Source organism: Rhinoderma darwinii, chromosome 11 (genome assembly GCF_050947455.1).
Source record: "Rhinoderma darwinii isolate aRhiDar2 chromosome 11, aRhiDar2.hap1, whole genome shotgun sequence".
NCBI lineage: Eukaryota > Metazoa > Chordata > Amphibia > Anura > Rhinodermatidae > Rhinoderma > Rhinoderma darwinii.
The window spans coordinates 94700164-94727813 of record NC_134697.1 but is presented as its reverse complement, the minus strand read 5'-3'; the positions used below and the strand labels follow the sequence as shown (position 1 = coordinate 94727813).

At 44.5% G+C, this 27650-nt stretch overlaps 1 protein-coding gene across 3 annotated transcripts in view; it reads left to right on the top strand.

Moving 5' to 3' along the window:
- LOC142663432 (uncharacterized) overlaps positions 1 to 27077 on the top strand; it is a 29824-nt gene extending 2747 nt beyond the window's left edge. For 2 of the 3 annotated variants that reach the window (XM_075842074.1, XM_075842075.1), the window contains exons 3-15: positions 7309 to 7473; positions 7590 to 7653; positions 8251 to 8364; positions 8444 to 8554; positions 10319 to 10416; positions 10631 to 10724; positions 10958 to 11055; positions 12774 to 12912; positions 13293 to 13354; positions 13593 to 13629; positions 14681 to 14941; positions 15088 to 15191; positions 25850 to 27077. In XM_075842074.1, coding sequence (XP_075698189.1) covers positions 7309 to 7473; positions 7590 to 7653; positions 8251 to 8364; positions 8444 to 8554; positions 10319 to 10416; positions 10631 to 10724; positions 10958 to 11055; positions 12774 to 12912; positions 13293 to 13354; positions 13593 to 13629; positions 14681 to 14941; positions 15088 to 15191; positions 25850 to 25915 — 1413 coding nt within the window. In that variant the 3' untranslated portion in view covers positions 25916 to 27077. The remainder of the gene's footprint in view (positions 1 to 7308; positions 7474 to 7589; positions 7654 to 8250; positions 8365 to 8443; positions 8555 to 10318; positions 10417 to 10630; positions 10725 to 10957; positions 11056 to 12773; positions 12913 to 13292; positions 13355 to 13592; positions 13630 to 14680; positions 14942 to 15087; positions 15192 to 25849) is intronic. The other variant, XM_075842076.1, reaches the window with a different exon arrangement.
- The last annotated feature ends 573 nt before the right edge of the window (positions 27078 to 27650 follow it).

Genomic DNA, 27650 nt, shown 5'->3' with positions numbered 1-27650 from the left:
CTACCAGGAATACTGACATTAAGGCCTTGACTACCAGGGATACTGACATTAAGCCCTTCCCTGCCCTAGACCACCGGGGATACTGTCATTAGGCCCTTCACTGCCCTAGATCACCTGGGATATTGACATTAAGTCTTTCTCTGCCTTAGACCACCAGGGATACTGTTATTAAGCCGTTCACTGCCCTAGACCACCAGGGATACTGTCATTAAGCCCTTCACTGCCCTAGACCACCAGGGATATTGTCATTCAGCCGTTCACTGCCCTAGACCACCAGGGATACTGACATTAAGCCCTAGGCCACCAGGGATACTGACATTAAGCCCTAGACCACCAGGGATACTGTCATTAAGCCCTTCACGGCCTTAGACGACCATTGATACTGTCATTAAGCCGTTCACTGCCCTAGACCACCAGGGATACTGTCATTAAGCCCTTTACTCCCCTAGACTACCAGGAATACTGACGTTAAGGCCTAGACTACCAGGGATACTGGCATTAAGCCCTTCACTGCCCTAGACCACCAGGGATACTGTCATTAAGCCGTTCACTACCCTAGACCACCAGGGTTACTGTCATTAAGCCCTTTACTGCCCTAGACTACCAGGAATACTGACATTAAGGCCTAGACTACCAGGGATACTGACATTAAGCCCTTCCCTGCCCTAGACCACCGGGGATACTGTCATTAGGCCCTTCACTGCCCTAGATCACCTGGGATATTGACATTAAGTCTTTCTCTGCCTTAGACCACCAGGGATACTGTTATTAAGCCCTTCACTGCCCTAGACCACCAGGGACACTGTCATTAAGCCCTTTACTGCCATAGACCACCAGGGATACTGACATTCAGCCGTTCACTGCCCTAGACCACCAGGGATATTGACATTAAGTCTTTCTCTGCCTTAGACCACCAGGGATACTGTTATTAAGCCCTTCACTGCCCTAGACCACCAGGGATACTGTCATTAAGCCCTTTACTGCCATAGACCACCAGGGATACTGACATTCAGCCGTTCACTGCCCTAGACCACCAGGGATACTGTCGTTAAGCCCTTTACTCCGCTAGACTACCAGGGATACTGACGTTAAGGCCTAGACTACCAGGGATACTGGCATTAAGCCCTTCACTGCCCTAGACCACCAAGGATACTGTCTTTAAGCCCTTCCCTGCCCTAGACCACCAGGTGTACTGTCATTAAGCCCTTCACTGCCGTAGACCACCAGGGATACTGTCATTAAGCCCTTCACTGCCCCAGACCACCAGGCGTACTGTCATTAAGCCCTTCACTGCCCTAGACCACCAGGGATTCATGCATTAAGCCCTTCACTGCCCTAGACCACCCTGGATATCGACAGTAACCTTTTCTATCCCCTAGACCACAAGGGTTTCTGACATTAACATACTGCCCTAGACCACCAGGGATACTGTCATTAAGCCGTTCACTACCCTAGACCACCAGGGATACTGTCATTAAGCCCTTTACTCCCCTAGACTACCAGGGATACTGACGTTAAGGCCTAGACTACCAGGGATACTGGCATTAAGCCCTTCACTGCCCTAGACCACCAGGGATACTGTCATTAAGCCGTTCACTACCCTAGACCACCAGGGATACTGTCATTAAGCCCTTTACTGCCCTAGACTACCAGGAATACTGACATTAAGGCCTAGACTACCAGGGATACTGACATTAAGCCCTTCACTGCCCTAGCCCACCAGGGATACTGTCATTAAGCCCTTCCCTGCCCTAGACCACCGGGGATACTGTCATTAGGCCCTTCACTGCCCTAGATCACCAGGGATACAGATATTAAGCCATTCACTGCCTTAGACCACCAGGGGTACTATCATTAAGCCATTCACTGCCTTAGACCACCAGGGATACTGTCATTAAGCCCTTCACTGCCCTAGACCACCAGGGATACTGTCATTAAGCCCTTTACTGCCCTAGACCACCAGGGATACTGACATCCAGCCGTTCACTACCCTAGACCACCAGGGATACTGTCATTAAGCCCTTTACTGCCCTAGACTACCAGGAATACTGACATTAAGGCCTTGACTACCAGGGATACTGACATTAAGCCCTTCCCTGCCCTAGACCACCGGGGATACTGTCATTAGGCCCTTCACTGCCCTAGATCACCAGGGATACAGATATTAAGCCATTCACTGCCTTAGACCACCAGGGGTACTATCATCAAGCGATTCACTGCCTTAGACCACCAGGGATACTGTCATTAAGCCCTTCACTGCCCTAGACCACCAGGGATATTGACATTAAGTCTTTCTCTGCCTTAGACCACCAGGGATACTGTCATTAAGCCCTTCACTGCCCTAGACCACCAGGGATACTGTCACTAAGCCCTTTACTGCCCTAGACCACCAGGGATACTGACATTCAGCAGTTCACTGCCCTAGACCACCAGGGATACTGTCATTAAGCCCTTTACTCCCCTAGACTACCAGGGATACTGACGTTAAGGCCTAGACTACCAGGGATACTGTCATTAAGCCCTTCACTGCCCTAGACCACCAGGGATACTGTCATTAAGCCCTTTACTGCCCTAGACCACCAGGGATACTGACATTCAGCCGTTCACTGCCCTAGACCACCAGGGATACTGTCATTAAGCCCTTTACTCCCCTAGACTACCAGGGATACTGACGTTAAGGCCTAGACCACCAGGGATACTGTCATTAAGCCATTCACTGCCCTAGACCACCAGGGATACTGTCATTAAGCCCTTTACTGCCCTAGACTACCAGGGATACTGTCATTAAGCCCTTCCCTGCCCTAGACCACCGGGGATACTGTCATTAGGCCCTTCACTGCCCTAGATCACCAGGGATACAGACATTAAGCCATTCACTGCCTTCGACCACCAGGGGTACTGTCATTAAGCCCTTCACTGCCCTAGACCACCAGGGATACTGTCATTAAGATCTTTAATGCCCTAGACCACCAGGGATACTGACATTAAGCCCTAGGCCACCAGGGATACTGACATTAAGCCCTAGACCACCAGGGATACTGTCAATAAGCCCTTCACTGCCTTAGACCACCAGGGAAACTGTCATTAAGCCGTTCACTGCCCTAGACCACCAGGGATACTGACATTAAGCCCTAGGCCACCAGGGATACTGACATTAAGCCCTAGACCACCAGGGATACTGTCATTAAGCCCTTCATGGCCTTAGACGACCATTGATACTGTCATTAAGCCGTTCACTGCCCTAGACCACCAGGGATACTGTCATTAAGCCCTTCACTGCCCTAGACCACCAGGGATATTGTCATTCAGGCGTTCACTGCCCTAGACCACCAGGGATACTGACATTAAGCCCTAGGCCACCAGGGATACTGACATTAAGCCCTAGATCACCAGGGATACTGTCATTAAGCCCTTCACGGCCTTAGACGACCATTGATACTGTCATTAAGCCGTTCACTGCCCTAGACCACCAGGGATACTGTCATTAAGCCCTTTATTCCCCTAGACTACCAGGGATACTGACGTTAAGGCCTAGACTACCAGGGATACTGGCATTAAGCCCTTCACTGCCCTAGACCACCAGGGATATTGACATTAAGTCTTTCTCTGCTTTAGACCACCAGGGGTACTATCATCAAGCCATTCACTGCCTTAGACCACCAGGGATACTGTCATTAAGCCCTTCACTGCCCTAGACCACCAGGGATATTGACATTAAGTCTTTCTCTGCCTTAGACCACCAGGGATACTGTCATTAAGCCCTTCACTGCCCTAGACCACCAGGGATACTGTCACTAAGCCCTTTACTGCCCTAGACCACCAGGGATACTGACATTCAGCAGTTCACTGCCCTAGACCACCAGGGATACTGTCATTAAGCCCTTTACTCCCCTAGACTACCAGGGATACTGACGTTAAGGCCTAGACTACCAGGGATACTGTCATTAAGCCCTTTACTGCCCTAGACCACCAGGGATACTGACATTCAGCCGTTCACTGCCCTAGACCACCAGGGATACTGTCATTAAGCCCTTTACTCCCCTAGACTACCAGGGATACTGACGTTAAGGCCTAGACTACCAGGGATACTGGCATTAAGCCCTTCACTGCCCTAGACCACCAAGGATACTGTCTTTAAGCCCTTCCCTGCCCTAGACCACCAGGGATACTGTCATTAAGTCCTTTAATGCCCTATACCACCAGGGATACTGACATTAAGCCCTAGGCCACCAGGGATACTGACATTAAGCCCTAGACCAGCAGGGATACTGACATTATGTCCTTCACTGCCTTAGACCACCAGGGATACTGTCATTAAGCCCTTCACTGCCCTAGACCACCAGGGATACTGTCATTAAGCCCTTTACTGCCCTAGACTACCAGGGATACTGTCATTAAGCCCTTCCCTGCCCTAGACCACCGTGGATACTGTCATTAGGCCCTTCACTGCCCTAGATCACCAGGGATACAGACATTAAGCCATTCACTGCCTTCGACCACCAGGGGTACTGTCATTAAGCCCTTCACTGCCCTAGACCACCAGGGATACTGTCATTAAGCCCTTTAATGCCCTAGACCACCAGGGATACTGACATTAAGCCCTAGGCCACCAGGGATACTGACATTAAGCCCTAGACCACCAGGGATACTGTCAATAAGCCCTTCACTGCCTTAGACCACCAGGGATACTGTCATTAAGCCGTTCACTGCCCTAGACCACCAGGGATACTGACATTAAGCCCTAGGCCACCAGGGATACTGACATTAAGCCCTAGACCACCAGGGATACTGTCATTAAGCCCTTCATGGCCTTAGACGACCATTGATACTGTCATTAAGCCGTTCACTGCCCTAGACCACCAGGGATACTGTCATTAAGCCCTTCACTGCCCTAGACCACCAGGGATATTGTCATTCAGCCGTTCACTGCCCTAGACCACCGGGGATACTGACATTAAGCCCTAGGCCACCAGGGATACTGACATTAAGCCCTAGACCACCAGGGATACTGTCATTAAGCCCTTCACGGCCTTAGACGACCATTGATACTGTCATTAAGCCGTTCACTGCCCTAGACCACCAGGGATACTGTCATTAAGCCCTTTATTCCCCTACACTACCAGGGATACTGACGTTAAGGCCTAGACTACCAGGGATACTGGCATTAAGCCCTTCACATCCCTAGACCACCAGGGATACTGTCATTAAGCCGTTTACTACCCTAGACCACCAGGGATACTGTCATTAAGCCCTTTACTGCCCTAGACTACCAGGAATACTGACATTAAGGTCTAGACTACCAGGGATACTGACATTAAGCCCTTCCCTGCCCTAGACCACCGGGGATACTGTCATTAGGCCCTTCACTGCCCTAGATCACCAGGGATACAGATATTAAGCCATTCACTGCCTTAGACCACCAGGGGTACTATCATTAAGCCATTCACTGCCTTAGACCACCAGGGATACTGTCATTAAGCCCTTCACTGCCCTAGACCACCAGGGATATTGACATTAAGTCTTTCACTGCCTTAGACCACCAGGGATACTGTCATTAAGCCCTTCACTGCTCTAGACCACCAGGGATACTGTCACTAAGCCCTTTACTGCCCTAGACCACCAGGGATTCTGACATTCAGCCGTTCACTGCCCTAGACCACCAGGGATACTGTCATTAAGCCCTTTACTCCCCTAGACTACCAGGGATACTGACGTTAAGGCCTAGACTACCAGGGATACTGGCATTAAGCCGTTCACTGCCCTAGACCACCAGGGATACTGTCTTTAAGCCCTTCCCTGCCCTAGACCACCAGGTGTACTGTCATTAAGCCCTTCACTGCCGTAGACCACCAGGGATACTGTCATTAAGCCCTTCACTGCCCCAGACCACCAGGCGTACTGTCATTAAGCCGTTCACTGCCCTAGACCACCAGGGATACTGTCATTAAGCCCTTTATTCCCCTACACTACCAGGGATACTGACGTTAAGGCCTAGACTACCAGGGATACTGGCATTAAGCCCTTCACATCCCTAGACCACCAGGGATACTGTCATTAAGCCGTTTACTACCCTAGACCACCAGGGATACTGTCATTAAGCCCTTTACTGCCCTAGACTACCAGGAATACTGACATTAAGGTCTAGACTACCAGGGATACTGACATTAAGCCCTTCCCTGCCCTAGACCACCGGGGATACTGTCATTAGGCCCTTCACTGCCCTAGATCACCAGGGATACAGATATTAAGCCATTCACTGCCTTAGACCACCAGGGGTACTATCATTAAGCCATTCACTGCCTTAGACCACCAGGGATACTGTCATTAAGCCCTTCACTGCCCTAGACCACCAGGGATATTGACATTAAGTCTTTCACTGCCTTAGACCACCAGGGATACTGTCATTAAGCCCTTCACTGCTCTAGACCACCAGGGATACTGTCACTAAGCCCTTTACTGCCCTAGACCACCAGGGATTCTGACATTCAGCCGTTCACTGCCCTAGACCACCAGGGATACTGTCATTAAGCCCTTTACTCCCCTAGACTACCAGGGATACTGACGTTAAGGCCTAGACTACCAGGGATACTGGCATTAAGCCGTTCACTGCCCTAGACCACCAGGGATACTGTCTTTAAGCCCTTCCCTGCCCTAGACCACCAGGTGTACTGTCATTAAGCCCTTTACTGCCCCAGACCACCAGGTGTACTGTCATTAAGCCCTTCACTGCCCTAGACCACCAGGGATACATGCATTAAGCCCTTCACTGCCCTAGACCACGCTGGATCTCAACAGTAACCTTTTCTCTTCCCTAGATCACAAGGGTTTCTGACATTAACATACTGCCCTAGACCACCAGGGATACTGTCATTAAGCCCTTTACTGCTCTAGATTACCAGGGATACTGACGTTAAGGCCTAGACTACCAGGGATACTGACATTAAGCCCTTCACTGCCCTAGCCCACCAGGGATACTGTCATTAAGCCCTTCCCTGCCCTAGACCACCGGGGATACTGTCATTAGGCCCTTCACTTCCTTAGACAACCAGGGACACTGTCATTGGGATGTTGTGATAAACCCATTAACTACCCTAGCGAATTATGCCTAATTATTTGGCAATATACAGTAATATTTATTTGCTGGTGTTTTGGATTGCTCAGCTTAGAGGGAACTTGGTCCCCAACAGCCCTGATCACTAGCTACAAGGGTTTAGATGGGACATTGGTTAGGTGTAAAATATTCTTCAGTGGACACACTGGAATCCCGAAATGTCTACTTGATTACTTTCCTGGTATTCTACAATGCAGGATTATATACTGGTTAAGAAGTCAATTGAGCGTGTGTCAGAGGGATGGAAGGTATCCCGGGACCCCATTGCAGTGCCTCCATTTCACTTAATGATACATGATAGAAAAAATGAGCAGAAGATCCTAGACCTCACCAACAAGATCATTCATCTGCTGACTGGAGAGGTGAGCGCTGCTGGGAATGCTGGCCTTTTATACAGTAACACTAAGCAAGGTGTCTGGATGATTACTGTATCATTGTGCGTTTAAGGTTCCTATAAGGTCTGTATTTTTCTCCACAGGACTATATGAAGGATCTTAAGGAGATTCACAATGACATCATATTGAAGAATCGCCAGTACCCTGGTAATCATTTTGTTATTTCAAAAGAAATATAATTTAAAGGGTAACTAAACTATTGACATGTGATAGTGAAAGATCAGAAGTTTTGATTGGTGGGAGTCCGAGCACTGAGACCCCCACCAATCGCTAAAACGAAGTGGCTGAAGCGCTGAGATGAGTACTGTGCCGCTTTGGTTCTGATCGGCTTTCCCTGGAAAGCCGAGCGAGCGGTGTACGGACTCATAGACTTTCTATTGAGCCCGTACACCTAGCCGAGCGGAGCCGATCAGAAACGAAGCGGCACAGCACTTATTCGAGTGCTTCTAACGCTTCCTTTTAGCAATTGGTGGGGGTCTCAGTGCTAGGACAAAACTTCTGACATGTCACTATGACACGTCAAAAGTTTTTTAAAAGTTTAGTTACCCTTTAATAAATCAAGTCTCCTTTGCTTGTTGATAGGAATCAAAATTTTTAAAAAGTACAATAGGTCTCAGAGATAGGTCCCCCATACACAATGGCTTCCAAGGAGATGCTGAATTGCATGGTGAACAGTTACCAATGAGAATAATTCGATTGAGGTAACTCAGGAGGAAGTTAGAATATAATCATTTTGCTTATCAGGTTGTAATAAAAAAAATCCAAAAATTATCTCAGAATATAAAGAACGCCCAAACCCATGTGCCAATGATTGTGAGCAACCTCCGGAGAAGAGAATTCATGCAGATGCCTGTACAGGTTAGTGAATTACATAAGTTGGTTTTGGTTAAGATGAGGCGTTCCTTTACATCTCTCACGCGCCATACTTTCTACGCAGTCAAACATTTTGTCCTTGACACGATTCCAAAGAAGAACCGAAGTTGTGGGGAAACTGCTGAGGGTTATGATGATTTCAAGGAGAAAATAAATGACAGAGGCACATTTCCAGGTATGTAACATCTTAAATTATACAGTCAAAGTCCCTGCTTCTGGACCTAGTCATAAGGGTAGGAGAGGGGTTAAGTCTGGGATCTATTAGTTCTGTCTTCTATTTAATCCTGCTTTTCCTTGGTATTCTGCCAGTTATTGATTTATCTTCCCGGTTCCTTCTGCTAGTGTTCTCTGTGTTTTGGTTTGTATCCTCAGATTGGCTTTTGTTTTTTCCCGTAGTACTTTGAGGGGTCTCTCAGGCAGCTAGCGCCAAGTCTGGCAGTGGGTGCGTATTTGCTGGAATATAGTGCATCCTCCCTGTCCCGATACCTATGGTTTCTCAGTTTATTTAGGAGAATATAGAGAGAATGATAATCAGTGTCCCCCAGCATGCAGAAATGGTATAATCTTGAGCTGTGATGCTGTGCTGAAGCATCATAGGGTTGATAGCAAAGCAGAGAGGAAGAGAAAGCTGGGGAAATCTAGGAATCAAGATGGAGGCTTTTTTAAAGCATAGACAGATCAGCAGTTCAAAAAGTAATTACTTTATACATAAAAGATGTGTGGAGTGTGGTATACAGTCAGGTGGGGGCGCAGACATGGAAAGTTGTGTTTCCACTGGAGGCCTTCTTTAAAGAGGCTCTGTCACCAGATTCTCTAACCCCTATCTCCTATTGCATGTGATCGGCGCTGCAATGTAGATAACAGTAACGTTTGTTTTTTTTAAAAAACGTTCATTTTTGGCCAAGTTATGAGCTATTTTATATATATGCAAATGAGCTTTGAAATGGACAACTGGACGTTTTTATTTCGTTATGTCCAACTGGACGTGTATTGTGTTTTTAACTGGGCGTGTTTATGTGTATGACGCTGACCAATCAGTGACCAGTCAGCATCATACACTCATCTCCATTCATTTACAAGCAGCACAGCGTTCTTACTAGAACGATGTGCAGCCAGATACACAAGTGTCCTGATAATGAATACACATGATCATCCAGCCTGGACGTCATGTGTATTCAGAATCCTGACACTTCTGAATCTTTTCAGTGAGATTGCAGCAAGCCACGCGTAATCTCTTGCTGGAAATCTCAGAGAAAAGAGTCAGAAGTGTCAGGATTCTGAATACACATGACGTCCAGGCTGGATGGTCATGTGTATTCATTATCAGGACACTTGATTAACGTTAATCTAGTGTCCTGATAATGAATACACATGACCATCCAGCCTGGACGTCATGTGTATTGAGAATCCTGACACTTCTGACTCGCAAGAGAAACAAAATCTCGTTTAGCTCCGTAATCTCGCGAGATTTTGTTTCTCTTGCTGCAATCTCACAGAAAAGATTCAGAAGTGTCAGGATTCTGAGTACACATGACGTCCAGGCTGGATTTCATGTGTATTCATTATCAGGACACTTGTGTATCTGGCTGCACATCGTTCTAGTAAGAACGCTGTGCTGCTTGTAAATGAATGGAGAGGAGTGTATGACGCTGACTGGTCACTGATTGGTCAGCGTCATACACATAAACACGCCCAGTTAAAAACACAATACACGCCCAGTTGGACATAACGAAATAAAAACGCCCAGTTGTCCATTTCAAAGCTCATTTGCACATATATAAAATAGCTCATAACTTGGCCAAAAATGAACGTTTTAAAAAAAAAACAAAACACGTTACTGTTATCTACATTGCAGCGCCGATCACATGCAATAGGAGATAGGGGTTAGAGAATCTGGTGACAGAGCCTCTTTAAATTCACTCTTTGTGTTTTTCTACAGAGGGACCTTATGATCTAAAAACATCAAAAACTCTTTCGAGTTCCCTTTTACCACAAGATCGTAAGGAAGAAAATAAAACGACCTCACCGGATTGCAAGGTAAGAAATAGCCAGATTAAAAAAAGTGAGTCAATGGAAAAGTACTGTAAAAGATCACTTATACCCAAAGCCGTACTGTAATCCACCCCGTATATTTAAGTAACTCAACCCAAATGCCAAAAAATTAGGATATGGTTGGACTCTAAAAACTTATAGGACACCAGTGACAAAGAAATTGTAGGATCGAAAGGATAAATGTTGATGTGTTATACAGGAGAGCGACACCCACCGATTGGAGACTAAGCTGGGGAAGGAATTACTCAGGATAAAGATTAAAGAAGAGGAAACGACAACATATATTAGCCCAGGTGAGGAATAGCCACTATAGAGAAGATGTTGAGTTGAAGGATGGATCTACAAGTGGTCATATAGAATAACTGCCTTCACGTCATTACTATAATGCGGCTGCTTTTTAGTCTTCTCTTGACATTGACCATTGGTCTTCTACGGACTGTGGCAGAATATAATTTCAGCAGCTCGGTCATATAATCACTGGCTTGTAGACCATGTGGAAATAGACCCTCGTTCTGATTGCTTTCAGATGGAGATACAAAAGGAAATAGCAGTGGTTGTAGGCTTCCAGGAGACAACCTATTAACTAGAGATGATGAACCTCCTCATCACGACATGGATATCTTGGTAGGTTGACTGCCGTGAGTCTCTGACACCATAGTATGGATAAGTGAAGCACATGTGGGAGAAGCTCTTTGACCAGATAGACCTGATAGTCCATAACTTCTGATAATTCATCAACAGACACAAAATTGCAGCGCCAGTGCGTTAGCAGGAAATAGTTCCAGGATCTGTGATCTTCAAGGGTAACTAAACGTTCAACAAACTTCTGACACGTCATAGTGACATGTCAGAAGTTTTGATTGGTGGGGATCCGAGCTCTGAGACCCCCACCAATCACTAAAACGAAGCGGCAGAAGGTCTCGTGTGAGCGCTGAGCCGCTTGGTTTCTGTTCGGCTTTTTACGGAAATGAATGTATTGGAGTTCGGGCTCAATAGAAAGTCTATGAGCTCGTACTCCGATACATCGGCTTTCTGGAAAAAGCCGAACAGACACAAAGCGGCTGAGCGCTCACACGAGCACTTCTGACGCTTCATTTTAGCGATCGGTGGGGGTCTCAGTGCTCGGACCCCACCAATCAAAACTTCTGACATGTCACTATGAAATGTCAGACGTTTGTTAAATGTTTAGTTACCCTTTCAAGGTCTAAATCTTTACATATATACAGGCGTGTCAGGATTGCTCTCAGTACTAAAGCTGTCATAATATCAGCATTTTACTGTATGTGTGAATATGGACTGGCTGCATAGGGGTACTCCTGTACTACAAATGTAATAACCAGTGATTTGTGGACCCACTGTGCTACTCCACTGGTTTGACTTTCGGCCACCTCTAAGTAGCCTCTCCAGGATTCACCATTTAACCACCGTACGGGGATCTGGACTTAGCTGCGGGGAGACTACAAAGTTGCTACCACCTGAGGGGGTCACGGTGTAAGTAGCAGCTGGCCCTAAGGATCAGGAGGCAACGATGACATGCATCATGGGTTCAGGCACAGGCAGATGATGCCATAGCTGGAAAGTATAGGTCTGAGTTCACAGTTCTTAGTGGATAGCGGGTCTTCAGGCTAGCAGCAGGATACGGGTTTCCAACAGGTAGCAGACAGGCTTGTATCAGGTAGCGGGATACAGACTAGTAGCAGGTATGGGATACAGACTGGTTACGGGATACTGAGAAGTAACAGGATACGGACTGGTAGTGGGTAGCAGAATACAGATTGGTAGCGGGATACTGACAAGTAGCACGATACAGACTGGTAGCGGGATACAGACTTGTAGCGGGATACAGACTTGTAGCGGGATACAGACTGGTAGCGGGATACAGACTTGTAGCGGGATACAGACTTGTAGCGGGATACAGACTGGTAGCGGGATACAGACTTGTAGCGGGATACAGACTGGTAGCGGGATACAGACTTGTAGCGGCATACAGACTTGTAGCGGGATACAGACTTGTAGCGGGTAGCAGGATACAAATAGGAATCTTTGCAGGAAAAAACTAAGTTGCATCAAAGTTGCTCAGGCGTCAGGTGACCAGTGAGGCTGCTTTAAGTAGGCACTGGGCAACTGGGATTGGTTGGAGAAGATTGTGACTACATGCACGCTGGCCCTTTAAGAAGAGGAGCGCCCACGCCCTAAGTGCAAAGAGAAGAGAAGGTACAAGAATAAAGGCACCAGGATGCCGACGGGGAAGGTTAGTAACCGGCGGCGATGGGGACCGCCAGCAGGAACGGCACCTGCCGCCGGCGATACAGCAAATAACTGACCCTGGCCTTTTTTTGTAGGGGAGCCTAAACACTGACAAACATAAAGACCATTCACAAGATGGATCAGAAGAAGAAGAGGAAGAAGAAGAAGAAGAGGAGGAGGACTGGCTAATGGTGAAGATTAAAGAGGAAAATGTTCCCACGGAAATCAACTCCGGTGAGAGAATAAGCAAAATAATGACTCTCCGGTATCAGTGTGCGCTTTAGGAAAATAAATGGCTCAAGTAAATCCACCAGATTAATGTAATCCGGCATTTTTGTTTTAACACTGTAACGACCGCCCACCGTCTTTTAACGGCAGGCGGTGCAGGTGCTTAGTCTACAGCGACGTCTTTTGGCGTCGCTGTAGAAGAGGCTGATGAGCGCTCATCCTCTAAGCAGGAGCTGTAATTAATCTAAAGGTTATGGCTGCTGAAAGGCAGAGAGGTAAAAACTGAAAAATGTAGCTGGTCATTAAGGGGTTAATGCAATTTTTAATTCACTTGGACTATTGTTCTCTTTATTGCTCCAACCTTCTTTTTTTCTTACCTTGGGCAGAGCAATTTGATCAGTATTTACAAGAACTGCAACAAAGCAAACAAACCAGCAGGCGGGTGACAGTGAGTACATTTATATACATATACCGTTTCTTTTTTTTGGACCATAAGAATCACCCAGAATTGAAAGCGTAAAAGAGGAGAAAAAGTTTGTTTTTGACTGTACTAATAATAAGGCAATACAGTACCACAGTGTCCGACCACAATACTCGTAATAACCGAATAGTCCAAAAAATAGGGTCATTCTTTTTTCCCTTACCTGTGACTCTAGACTTATTAATTATTTGTATATTTTTTGAAGGGCGCCGGGCCATCTTCGTCTGACAAACGCATGAAACGTGAGTATCTTTAAGCTGGCGTCTGCTATATCTGAAGAATGAAGGAATTCTGGGCATCCAGATCAAAGAAAGTTCCTACGTATGATCAGTTTGGCATGTCGTCACCAGTAATGTATAAATTACTGCATGTATTTACCCTTTCAGCACTGTTTTGGGGCTTTTTAGGTTGTGCACATGCTGGGAGCCACGGCAGCTTTTCTCAGCCTCTGGGTGGGCCAGCTGCTTGTTTCTAACCTTGTACAAACTGTAATAGAAACAATGGAGCAGGACTTCTCATCTCACAGACTGTCACTGTGCTCCTTCCTGGACTACAAGGTTTGGGGAGGAAAAATATTTATTATCTCTCTAATTTGGGTGAATAAACGAGGGTGCAGGATCAGCTGGTCGACTAACTGGCACTAACAGAGGACCTGTATCTCTCCTGACATGTTTATTTTAGTAAAGACCATGAGATAACAATTCTGGAACATGTTTTCTTAGAAATCTGCCTTGTACCGTTCCTCTGTTATTCCTCCGGGAAATTTATGAATAAATTAACAACTGGGTGTTACCATTACCCTTGTCAAAGGGGCGTGTCCCTACACAGTCTCACTCAGTCAGCACTGATTGAACATGATGAATGATTGGATGAATGATCCTGTCATGGACATGATACACAGAGCTCTCTAGACCAGTATTACTGGCATGGCCTATCAAAAAACGATACATATGATATGACATATAGAGAGGATGTTAAGCAGGTCTTGTTAGTCTCCCGCTTCTTCATATACTGGCAGCTGCACCAGAAGATTACAGCACATTTTTTTGCCTGACATGTGCCTTTAAATGTTGAAATTGTTACCATGATTGCTGTTTTACTGCTATAGGGAACTGATGCTCCTTGTCGGTATAAATGTAAAAAAAAAAAAAAAATCTGGAGTCTTAACTTTTTTTTTTCATATAAATTAATTTTGCTATGAAATGATTACGAGAATTATAATTAATTTTTTTTAAATATATTTTAGTGCGTCGAAACGCGTCACACATCATTCATTTTCTTTTCTCCCAACAGAATCCCAAAAATTCCGGGCAAAACCTTTTAGTAAAAATGAATTGATGGACATGGTTCAGTTTTTGGATGAGCACGGATATGAACACACAACTGCAGGCCACGTACATCAAAAGAAGAGCGGAGTCCTGAATCAGTTGTCTAATCTGCTCTATGAAAAATACGGAACTCTGCACAGCAAGCGCCAGATTCAAAAACGTTATTCTGACTTGAAGACAAGGGAACAATGGCGCCTTGCATCAATTAGGAGGAAAATACTTCGGGGTATGTTATTAAGTGTGTTAAATCCATTGAATTGTTGGATAACTCTAAAAATAATTATCAATTTTGTAAGTGTTGAAATAATCATGTCAATGCCTGATTTTTTATCTTGAAAAATTTACGTAAATATTTTGAATTTTATTTTTCAGTGAAGATGTTGTGTAATGAATCAGAAATTCTTCCCGCTACGTTTACCGAGGACAATACAGATATAAAGGCAGAGAATATTAAGACAGCCACTGTTACTTCTCAGGTATAGATCAATGTTTTCTGTAGTACTAATATATCTGTGTAGGGTTTTTTTTTGGTCTCCTTTTTTTGGACAGAATGATAGGTATCATGATTGTATCAGAATTGTGGATAAAGTGTTCTCAAAATGAAAATAGAAATAATATATAAAACATTTAAATTTTTTATTGTTTGGAAAGTGAGAGGGTTACAAGTACACTACTGTAGAATACATAGATATAAAACATTGTAAATAATGGTAGGTGTAGACTAAGCAGAGAGGGTAAGTGTAAACTAAGCCGAGAGGGTAAGTGTAAACTAAGCCGAGAGGGTAAGTGTAAACTAAGCCGAGAGGGGAAGTGTAAACTAAGCAGAGAAGGGAAGTGTAAACTAAACAGAGAGGGGAAGTGTAAACTAAGCCGAGAGGGGAAGTGTAAACTAAGCAGAGAGGGGAAGTGTAAACTAAGCCGAGAGGGGAAGTGTAAACTAAGCCGAGAGGGGAAGTGTAAAATAAGCCGAGAGGGGAAGTGTAAACTAAGCCGAGAGGGGAAGTGTAAACTAAACAGAGAAGGGAAGTGTAAACTAAACCGAGAGGGGAAATGTAAACTAAGCCGAGAGGGGAAGTGTAAACAAACCCGAGAGGGGAAGCGTAAACTAAGCAGAAAGGGGAAGCATAAACCTAAGCCGAGAGGGGAAGTGTAAACTAAGCCGAGAGGGGAAGTGTAAACTAAGCCGAGAGCGGAAGTGTAAACTAAGCCGAGAGGGGAAGTTTAAACTAAGCCGAGAGGGGAAGTGTAAACTAAGCCGAGAGGGAAAGTGTAAACAAAGCAGAGAAGGGAAGTGTAAACAAAGACGAAAAGGAAAGTGTAAACAAAGCCGAGAAGGGAGGTGTAAACTAAGCCGAGAGGGGAAGTGTAAACTAAGCCAAGAGGGGAAGTGTTAACTAAGCCGAGAGGGGAAGTGTAAACTATACAGAGAGGGAAAGTGTAAACAAAGCAGAGAAGGGAAGTGTAAACAATACGAGAGGGAAAGTGTAAACAAAGCCGAGAAGGGAAGTGTAAACTAAGCAGAGAGGAGAAGTGTAAACAAAGCCGAGAGGGGCCGTGTAAACTAAGCCGAGAGGGGAGGTGTAAACTCAGCAGAGAGGGAAACTGTAAACTAAGCGGAGAAGGGAAGTGTAAACTAAGCAGAGAGGGTAAGTGTAAACTAAGCCGAGAGGGGAGGTGTAAACAAAGCCGAGAGGGTAAGTGTAAAATAAGCCGAGAGGGTAAGTGTATACTAAGCAGAGAAGGGAAGTGTAAACTAAACCGAGAGGGAAAGTGTAAACTAAGCCGAGAGGGGAAGTGTAAACTAACCCGAGAGGGGAAGTGTAAACAAAGGCGAGAGGGGAAGTGTAAACTAAGCCGAGAGGGGAAGTGTAAACTAAGCAGAGAAGGGAAGTGTAAACTAAGCAGAGAGGGGAAGTGTAAACATAGACGTGAGGGGAAGTGTAAACTAAGCCGAGAGGGGAAGTGTAAACTAAGCCGAGAGGGGAAGTGTAAACTAAGGCGAGAGGGGAAGTGTAAACTAAGCCGAGAGGGGAAGTTTAAACTAAGCAGAGAAGGGAAGTGTAAACTAAGCAAAGAGGGGAAGTGTAAACTAACCCGCGAGGGGAAGTGTAAACTAAGCCGAGAGGGGAAGTGTAAACTAAGCAGAGAAGGGAAGTGTAAACTAAACCGAGAGGGAAAATGTAAACTAAGCCGAGAGGGAAAGTGTAAACTAAGCAGAGAGGGAAAGTGTAAACTAAACCGAGAGGGAAAGTGTAAACTAAGCCGAGAGGGGAAGTGTAAACTAAGCCGAGAGGGGAAGTGTAAACTAAGCCGAGAGGGGAAGTGTAAACTAAGCAGAGAAGGGAATTGTAAACTAAACCGAGAGGGGAAATGTAAACTAAGCCGAGAGGGGAGGTGTAAACTAAGCAGAGAGGGAAACTGTAAACTAAGCGGAGAAGGGAAGTGTAAACTAAGCCGAGAGGGGAAGTATAAACTAAGCAGAGAGGGTAAGTGTAAACTAAGCCGAGATGGGAGGTGTAAACTAAGCAGAGAGGGAAACTGTAAACTAAGCCGAGAGGGTAAGTGTAAAATAAGCCGAGAGGGGAAGTGTATACTAAGCAGAGAGGGAAGTGTAAACTAAACCGAGAGGGGAAGTGTAAACTAAGCCGAGAGGGGAAGTGTAAACTAAGCCGAGAGGGGAAGTGTATACGCCGAGAGGGAAAGCGTAAACTAAGCCGAGAGGGGAAGTGTAAACTAAGCCGAGAGGGGAAGTGTACACTAAGCCGAGAGTGTAAGTGTAAACTAAGCCGAGAGGGGAAGTGTAAACTAAGCAGAGAGGGAAACTGTAAACTAAACCGAGAGGGGAAGTGTACACTAAGCCGAGAGGGGAAGTGTAAACTAAGCAGAGAGGGAAACTGTAAACTAAGCCGAGAGGGGAAGTGTAAACTAAGCCGAGAGGGGAAGTGTAAACTAAGCCGAGAGGGGAAGAGTAAACTAAGCCAAGAGGGGAAGTGTAAACTAAGCCGAGAGGGGAAGTGTAAACTAAACAGAGAGGGAAACTGTAAACTAAGCGGAGAAAGGAAGTGTAAACTAAGCAGAGAGGGGAAGAGAGGGGAAGTGTGTAACCACATAGTGACTGAATAATACCCCCATACTGTTACTGAATAATACCTCCACACCATAACCACATAGTGACTGAATAATACCCCCATACTGTTACTGAATAATACCACCACACCATAACCACATAGTGACTGAATAATACCACCATATTGTTACTGAATAATACATCCACACCATAACCACATAGTGACTGAATAATACCCCCATACTGTTACTGAATAATACCCCCACACCATAACCACATAGTGACTGAATAATACCTCCATACTGTTACTGAATAATACCACCATACCATAACCACATAGTGACTGAATAATACCACCATATTGTTACTGAATAATACCTCCACACCATAACCACATAGTGACTGAATAATACCCCCATACTGTTACTGAATAATACCCCCACACCATAACCACATAGTGACTGAATAATACCTCCATACTGTTACTGAATAATACCTCCACACCATAACCACATAGTGACTGAATAATACCCCCATACTGTTACTGAATAATACCTCCACACCATAACCACATAGTGACTGAATAATACCTCCATACTATTACTGAATAATACCACCACACCATAACCACATACTGACTGAATAATAGCCTCATACTGTTACTGAATAATACCTCCACACCATAACCACATAGTGACTGAATAATACCCCCATACTGTTACTGAATAATACCTCCACACCATAACCACATAGTGACTGAATAATAGCCCCATACTATTACTGAATAATACTGCCACACCATAACCACATAGTGACTGAATAATAGCCCCATACTATTACTGAATAATACCTCCACACCATAACCACATAGTGACTGAATAATAGCCCCATACTGTTACTGAATAATACCTCCACACCATAACCACATAGTGACTGAATAATACCTCCATACTGTTACTGAATAATACCATCACACCATAACCACATAGTGACTGAATAATACCCCATACTGTTACTGAATAATACCTCCACACCATAACAACATAGTGACTGAATAATAGCCCCATACTATTACTGAATAATACCTCCACATCATAACCACATAGTGACTGAATAATACCCTCATACTGTTACTGAATAATACCACCACACCATAACCACATAGTGACTGAATAATACCCCCATACTGTTACTGAATAATACCGCCACACCATAACCACATAGTGACTGAATAATACCCCCATACTGTTACTGAATAATACCACCATACCATAACCACATAGTGACTGAATAATACCCCCATACTGTTACTGAATAATACCGCCACACCATAACCACATAGTGACTGAATAATACCCCCATACTGTTACTGAATAATACTGCAACACCATAACTACATAGTGACTGAATAATAAATACCCCCATACTGTTACTAAATTATACCGCCACACCATGACCACGTATTATTACTACTACTACTACTACATAGTAACTGAATAATACCACCACACTGTTCCTGAAAAAACCCACTATACAAAGACCAATATTACCTCCATATAGTATAGTACCATATAGTCATAGATAACTGTGATAATAGTATAGTTACATCCAGTGACTCACAGGTGACGTCTCCTCTGACTGAAGTCTTCCACTTTCGTTTTCTTCTTCATCTGGGCCAAACCGCCATGACGACTTCTCCCGACCACGAATTATCTCTGCTGAATTTGATACACACACAACTTTAAATCTTCACTTTTCCAGCACATCTCTCTCTACCCACTGATAGTGCCCCCTTTGTGTACCACAGAGTAATAGTTCCCCCACTTAGCAAAAGTGCCTGCCCCCTTTATTGCCCCACACACAGTAATGTTGTCCCCACACAGTAATCATGCCCCTTTAGTTCCCCCCACAGTAATAGGATCCCCACTCTGTAATAGTGCCCCCACAGTATTGGTGCCACTTTAGTGCCCTCCACACAGAAATCCCTTAGTGATGCTCACCCAATAATGGTTACCCCTTAATTGACAGTAATAGTGCCCCCCCAATAAATGATAAAAGTTATACTCACCTAGCCCCGTTCCCACGACGATCGGAGCGGCACAGTCTCATGTTGCAAGCCTGCTCAGCTATGTTAGGCCTGCAACCTATGAGACACCGAGATGGGGCCCCTATGTAAGCCGGTGCAATGCAGTGAAGTCATAGCGTGCAGGGGTTCTGTCCTAACGCCTAATGTGGCCTGTAGCCTGTGAGAGCGAATAGTGGAGCATGGAGCTGATAGCTCCCTGCTCCGCCATAGCATTCATATGTATCTGCGTCCAAACCATGCAGATACAATTGAATGTGGCAGCCGCCCGAGGATCCGGGGCCAAAAATCTGGGCTTTATGCTCGGTGCTAGCAATGCCACTGTAGAGCAGTCACCCACAGTTTGTTTATCCTATGCATCTGCTTCACCCACACAAGAGACAGGGGAAGAGGCAGCAAAAGATGAGCTTCAGCCCCCTGTATGTACCATATATAAAAGCAATAAAAAAAGTGAGAAAAACTAATGTTTATAATTGTATAACGTGAGAAAAACCACCTTATATATTTATTAAAGCCGCTATATGTTAATTTGTCAACACGACTAATATTAGAAAATATACATTATAAAACAAGTGCATCAAGATTAGTTGTGTTTCCTCGTCTAGTTTTTCATGTTTTTTTTTTTGGGGGGGGGGGGGTCTCTGGGAAAAACAAATCATTATAGTAAGCGTCGAATCTGATATAGTCCTATTTCCCAACTACCGTTAAATTGGTTAATAATCTTTATTGTGCTATTGCAGCAAACAGACATACAGACAAAAACAACACATAGGGTTAAAATTTTCAATGCATGGATAGGGATAATAGCCGTGCGTGGCTATGCTAATAAGCATGTGTGTCTGCCGTCTGTATCGTCCGTGGTAGCAGTGTACCGTCTGAATAAACAGCAGCTATACCAGTGAACACATGTGTCTGTCGTCTGTATTCGCATCCAGACAGGTTCAGCGGTCACTGAGACCAACAACGGATTGCTAGGCAGTTAGATTTTTAAATTGTTAGTTAGTATTGCCCTAATTCCAGCATGTGTTAAAATAGAACAGAGAGCCCCCCCGACATGTTTCGCTACAGATGTAGCGTCCTCAGGGGTTCATGGGGCTACTGGCGGCGCGCCGAGAAACTCACAGTGTTATGGGAATCCCCAATGACGTGTTAGGGGGGTGTGTAAGTAGATTGGACCAATGGCAATGAAGATGGGTGGGAACTGTCCGCCCACCACTTGAGTGGCAGCTATAGCTGCAAATGAACAGATCAGTAGTACGAACGTCCAGATAAGAACGCCCACGCATGCGCACTAGGACTTTAATGACTCTTATATTAATAGACCACCCATAGGAGTGAAGATGTGTGAGTAGTGGTTTCTGTTCACATCTTATTAAAGATGCGAAGTTGCTTATATTATTGTGCTAGAGACCAATGCATGAATAGAGAGATATAAATAAACCGATCTATGTGCCGATCCGTGCTGTTGTCAATGTCTGAAAATAGACTGTTGCGGAACAGATGAAGAATGCCGATGCATCCTCACATACCGCAGAATATTTAGGGCGGGGATATGAGAACTATACAGAAAGTACAGTAAAATATATATGCCATTATAGTAAAAAACACTGTAAACATGATTGTAATATCTACATGTGAAATGATTTCAAGCAGGCACACAATAAAGGGAAGAAATTCACATACAGTATACTACATGATACTCAAAAGCACAAACAAATACTTCTCAAAACTCATATGGATGGTTCTTTATCCATTGGATTTTAGATTTGAGGATACCCAAGATAAAACAAGGAGAATCGGAGTCCGCCAGAACTCAATAGTTGAATGTTGTCTGTAATTCTGTACAGTGTCTAATGCAAAAAGTGGACAGAATCATATTATGTACAAGTGCCGCTGCATTAGCAGCACTGAACTTAATGTATTGATATAACAATCTCAGAGAAAAGCCGCAAATGTAAAACCTTCGTTAAGACCCAAAGGGCTAAGAGAATGCAAACGATGAATCCATCGTGCTTCCTCTTGCAATAACATGCGGTCTAAATTACCAGCTCTAGGTCCCAATTTCATCTGGGCAACCCCCCAGAATTGAAGCAGCTTAGTATCGCCACCGTGTAGCTGGTGCATGTGTCTGGATAGTGTAGTGTCTTCTTTATGGTTGATAGTACTGAGATGTCTAGAAATTCTCCTTCTCAGTTCCTGTACGGTTTTACCCACGTATAGCTTGGGACAGGGGCATTTCGCAATATATATTACCCCGCTGCTCTGGCAGTTAATAAACTGCTTGATCGTATACACTTTCCCGTCAGATGGATTAGTAAAGGCTTTTGTCATAGGCATAAGAGGACAGAAGGAGCAACGACCACATGGATGGGAGCCCCTAACTGGGGATTTTAGCCAGGTTTGTTGAGACTTGCGTCTGGTAGAATAGTGACTATGCACCAGAAATTCTCGTAGGTTTTTTCTGACGAACAATCTTTTCAGATCGAATGTGATACATTATACAACAAATTTGTGGCTCGGGGTTATCCAAAAAAATGGCTGCACAGGGCCTATGCTAGGGCTAGGGCTACCAATAGACAGAATTTGATCCAGAATAACGGGACTAACCCTGCTAGAACTGAGTCATCCAGTGCCATACGCTGCATTGGAACATATGATGTTTGCTCCTCTCAAGTTGTGGACATCCTTAAAAAACATTGGCCAATACTCACCAGTGACCCTGATCTTAAAAAGGTCATCTCTGCAACTCCAAGTATTACGTATCGTAGGGGTAAAAACCTACGAGAATTTCTGGTGCATAGTCACTATTCTACCAGACGCAAGTCTCAACAAACCTGGCTAAAATCCCCAGTTAGGGGCTCCCATCCATGTGGTCGTTGCTCCTTCTGTCCTCTTATGCCTATGACAAAAGCCTTTACTAATCCATCTGACGGGAAAGTGTATACGATCAAGCAGTTTATTAACTGCCAGAGCAGCGGGGTAATATATATTGCGAAATGCCCCTGTCCCAAGCTATACGTGGGTAAAACCGTACAGGAACTGAGAAGGAGAATTTCTAGACATCTCAGTACTATCAACCATAAAGAAGACACTACACTATCCAGACACATGCACCAGCTACACGGTGGCGATACTAAGCTGCTTCAATTCTGGGGGGTTGCCCAGATGAAATTGGGACCAAGAGCTGGTAATTTAGACCGCATGTTATTGCAAGAGGAAGCACGATGGATTCATCGTTTGCATTCTCTTAGCCCTTTGGGTCTTAACGAAGGTTTTACATTTGCGGCTTTTCTCTGAGATTGTTATATCAATACATTAAGTTCAGTGCTGCTAATGCAGCGGCACTTGTACATAATATGATTCTGTCCACTTTTTGCATTAGACACTGTACAGAATTACAGACAACATTCAACTATTGAGTTCTGGCGGACTCCGATTCTCCTTGTTTTATCTTGGGTATCCTCAAATCTAAAATCCAATGGATAAAGAACCATCCATATGAGTTTTGAGAAGTATTTGTTTGTGCTTTTGAGTATCATGTAGTATACTGTATGTGAATTTCTTCCCTTTATTGTGTGCCTGCTTGAAATCATTTCACATGTAGATATTACAATCATGTTTACAGTGTTTTTTACTATAATGGCATATATATTTTACTGTACTTTCTGTATAGTTCTCATATCCCCGCCCTAAATATTCTGCGGTATGTGAGGATGCATCGGCATTCTTCATCTGTTCCGCAACAGTCTATTTTCAGACATTGACAACAGCACGGATCGGCACATAGATCGGTTTATTTATATCTCTCTATTCATGCATTGGTCTCTAGCACAATAATATAAGCAACTTCGCATCTTTAATAAGATGTGAACAGAAACCACTACTCACACATCTTCACTCCTATGGGTGGTCTATTAATATAAGAGTCATTAAAGTCCTAGTGCGCATGCGTGGGCGTTCTTATCTGGACGTTCGTACTACTGATCTGTTCATTTGCAGCTATAGCTGCCACTCAAGTGGTGGGCGGACAGTTCCCACCCATCTTCATTGCCATTGGTCCAATCTACTTACACACCCCCCTAACACGTCATTGGGGATTCCCATAACACTGTGAGTTTCTCGGCGCGCCGCCAGTAGCCCCATGAACCCCTGAGGACGCTACATCTGTAGCGAAACATGTCGGGGGGGCTCTCTGTTCTATTTTAACACATGCTGGAATTAGGGCAATACTAACTAACAATTTAAAAATCTAACTGCCTAGCAATCCGTTGTTGGTCTCAGTGACCGCTGAACCTGTCTGGATGCGAATACAGACGACAGACACATGTGTTCACTGGTATAGCTGCTGTTTATTCAGACGGTACACTGCTACCACGGACGATACAGACGGCAGACACACATGCTTATTAGCATAGCCACGCACGGCTATTATCCCTATCCATGCATTGAAAATTTTAACCCTATGTGTTGTTTTTGTCTGTATGTCTGTTTGCTGCAATAGCACAATAAAGATTATTAACCAATTTAACGGTAGTTGGGAAATAGGGTTTTCTCTGCCTTTGGCATTTGTTTTCAATTTTGTATATCAGACCTGCCAACTACCAAGGGCCCAACCCTCTCTATTTTGAATCTGATATAGTGGCTCAATAAAAAAATATTTGTCTCCTAGATTTTCCCGTTTATGGTCCAGTGGTGCCCACGACATTTTTTATGTCTGGACCTCTGCACTTTCTGATGATAGTGTCCAATGTTATAAATCGTTCTGCTGTGGGTAATGAATCCAAAAACTCCCCACTAAACTGTAGCGTGTGCGCCAGATGTTTCACCCAACGCAAAATTCATTCTCCCGTTACACCAAATTAATGTTATTTTTTGTATATTTAAAAGTTATAACATTTTCCAATGTAGTTTCTGTATGAATTCCTCACGGTTGTCAAGATCTCTGCTTGCTGTTATTCAGTAGGAACGTTCATTGTTTACTTTCAGTGGATAAAAATCCTTACATGGTCATGTGATGGAGACTCAGGTGCTGGGATCGTTACATGGTCATGTGATGGACACACAGGCGCTGGGATCGTTCCATGGTCATGTGATGGACACACAGGTGCTGGGATCGTTACAGGGTCATGTGATGGACACACAGGTGCTGGGATCGTTACATGGTCATGTGATGGACACACAGGTGCTGGGATCTCTACATGGTCATGTGATGGACACACAGGCGCTGGGATCGTTACATGGTCATGTGATGGACACACAGGTGCTGGGATCGTTACATGGTCATGTGATGGACACACAGGTGCTGGGATCGTTACATGGTCATGTGATGGACACACAGGTGCTGGGATCGTTACATGGTCATGTGATGGACACACAGGTGCTGGGATCGTTACATGGTCATGTGATGGACACACAGGTGCTGGGATCGTTACATGGTCATGTGATGGACACACAGGCCCTGGGATCGTTACATGGTCATGTGATGGACAAACAGGTGCTGGGATCGTTATATGGTCATGTGATGGACACACAGGTGCTGGGATCGTTACATGGTCATGTGATGTCACCTGCTTTGTATGGAGCCCATTCCATACTCCCCTTTCCCTTCTATGATGTAAATATACGTCAAATGTCAGGTAGGGGTTAATGTTCCTGCTGAATAACAACAAGCAGAGATCTTGAAAACCGTGAGGAATTAATACAGAAAGTATATTGCAAAATTGTATAACCTGTAATGTATAGAAAATATCATTCATTTTCGGAAACAGGAAAACCTCTATAACTAAATGGTGCTGTCTATTGTTGGACCTCATTTGGGGTTGCATGACACTATAATGGCGACTAGAAATCTCTTGGTTAAAGTCCAACTCCGGCCAAAAACATTCAACTTTGCATGTGACCGGATTGATGAAGCTCAATATAATCTCAAGGTTTTACCTACCTGAACGGTGTCATTCATAAGATCCCCTTCTGTCTTCTTCTAGGCCATAGACGAAGCCTGGGCTGGACAACGCAACACTGCTGTAAAGAGCCGACGCGAGTTTGTGTAGGAAATACTCCAACTACCGATACCTGATACATGTAGAGGTAGCGTGGTCACCAATACAAGAAGTCATTGACAGCTGGGGAGAAGGAGGGATCTGAGGGGCAGCATGGGGTCAATTATAGCTCCACCATTAAGTGCCACATTTTCTTAGTCTCCGACCAGCACAGGTGTTTTACCAGATGCTGACCCTTTGTTCTAAGTATAAGAAGGGGTTCCACCTTACCGACCCATATCTATGTTTGGACATTTCTCTGGAAGCACTCAGGTGAGCGCTGTGCCACTTTGTTTCTGATTGGCGTTACTCGGAACGTTGTACGGGCTCAATACAAAGTCTATAAGCCGGTACACCGCTCTTAGGAAAGCCGATTAGAAACGAATCGGGACAGCGCTCAACCAGGCACTTCTGCCGCTTCGTTTTAGCAATCAGTGGGGGTCTCAGTGCTCAGACCCCCATTTCTCAAAACTTCAGACATGTCAAAAATTAAAAAAAGTTTAGTTATCGTTTAAGATCCCTAAAACCCGTCAGCCTAGTCTGGTCTGGTTCGACTCTTTTCCCTTAAAGGGTAACTAAACTTTCAACAAACTTCAGACATGTCATAGTGACATGTCAGTGCTCGGACCCCCACCGATCAATACTTCTGAAACCCCCACCGATCGCTAGAACAAAGTGGCAGAAGCGATCGGGTTAGTGCTGAGCCCCTTCGTTTCTGATTGGCTTTTCTCGGAAAGCCGATGTAGCTGTGTATGGACTCAATAGAAAGTCTATGAGCCCGTACACCGCTACATTGGATTTCCGAAAAAAGCTGATCAGAAACTAAACCACTCAGCGATCGGTGGGGGTCTCAGTGCTCGGACCCCCACCGATCAAAACTTCTGACTTGTCACTATGATGAAAGTTTAGTTACCCTTTAACCACAGCATGAAGATTTTTCTCCTTTTTATAAAAAGGTTGTTTTATTTTAACGTTATACAAAGGTCACATTTTGTGAAGATTTCATACTGAAATAGAAAAGTAAAAAAAAAAATCATATTTACATTTATAATAAATGTAAAGAAAAAAATAAATAAAAGGACGGTTATGATTTTGGTGTTGAGAACGTTCTTGTATGTGAAATACCTCATTGCTTTATAACAAGTTGGATAAATAAAAAATATTTCGCTAAGAACATTTTGTGAATTTTTTTTATCGGGTTTCATAGTCATGTCGATATATATGTTGTGAGTAAAGGCTCTTTTACCCGGGCAAAACATTCATTCACATGAGCGCTTGTTCTCGATCATTGATTGCAGGGCAACGATCAGCCGATGACTTGTTCATCAGCTGATCTGCCCGTTTATGCGGTCAAGAAAAATGGTCGCTAGTCGGCAACACATGTGTGTAAACCGGGAGACGTGCTGCCGACATGATGCAAATTTATGGGGACAAACGATCGTAGTAACGAGCGCTCGTCCCCATACATAGATCCTTGTGAAAGGAGCAATCGAGTGCCGATCAACGAGCTGTCTTGTTGATCGGCGCTCGTTATTTTGGCCTGAGTAAAAAGACCCTAAGAACTGAAAGGATATCAAACTAACAACTTTAAGCAGAGATGTTCGGACTGAAGCTTTAGGGTAAGACTTTTGGGAAGACCCAGCGTCCCTTCATTTTAGAGGTTGGTGGGTTCTCATTGCCTGGACACCACTGATACTATCTTCTCACATTTCTTCATAGTGCCGATTTACATTTACTTCAAACTTTG